Source organism: Penaeus monodon, chromosome 34 (genome assembly GCF_015228065.2).
Source record: "Penaeus monodon isolate SGIC_2016 chromosome 34, NSTDA_Pmon_1, whole genome shotgun sequence".
Lineage (NCBI taxonomy): Eukaryota > Metazoa > Arthropoda > Malacostraca > Decapoda > Penaeidae > Penaeus > Penaeus monodon.
In genome coordinates, this window is record NC_051419.1 from 32,349,857 (window position 1) to 32,350,211 (window position 355).

General features: G+C 38.6%; 1 protein-coding gene across 4 annotated transcripts in view; it reads right to left on the minus strand.

The window, feature by feature from the left end:
• Positions 1-355, minus strand: part of LOC119594737 (putative inorganic phosphate cotransporter) — a 12,815-nt gene that overhangs the window by 1,714 nt on the left and 10,746 nt on the right. For 3 of the 4 annotated variants that reach the window (XM_037943824.1, XM_037943823.1, XM_037943826.1), the window contains exon 13: positions 156-218. The exons of the other annotated variant lie outside the window; for it this stretch is intronic. In XM_037943824.1, coding sequence (XP_037799752.1) covers positions 182-218 — 37 coding nt within the window. In that variant the 3' untranslated portion in view covers positions 156-181. The remainder of the gene's footprint in view (positions 1-155; positions 219-355) is intronic. 4 annotated transcript variants of the gene reach the window in all.

Below are 355 nucleotides of genomic sequence, written 5' to 3' on the forward strand. Positions count from 1 at the left end.
CATCAAATCTCGGAAAAAAAAATGTCTAACTTTCTCACCGCAGGTTAATCAGTCACTTGTCCTTAATGGGGATGAAAAGACAGCCATGCAGGAACATATTCATGCTTCCAACTAAGACAAAAATTAACCTACAACGGCGGCGGAAAATTACTCACGCAGACAAAGAGAGAGTGAGTGACCACTAAAGTTTGACGTGCTTTCTGCCAAACCACTTATATCTGGATAATATAATGAAAACGAGTCAATGAACCGGCCAGGAAATAAACAACATTGTTGCTCTAAATCAGTTAAATAAGATCCAGAGCAAGCAGACCATGCAACAGATTGTCATTAATCCTTTGTAATTTGAACTCAT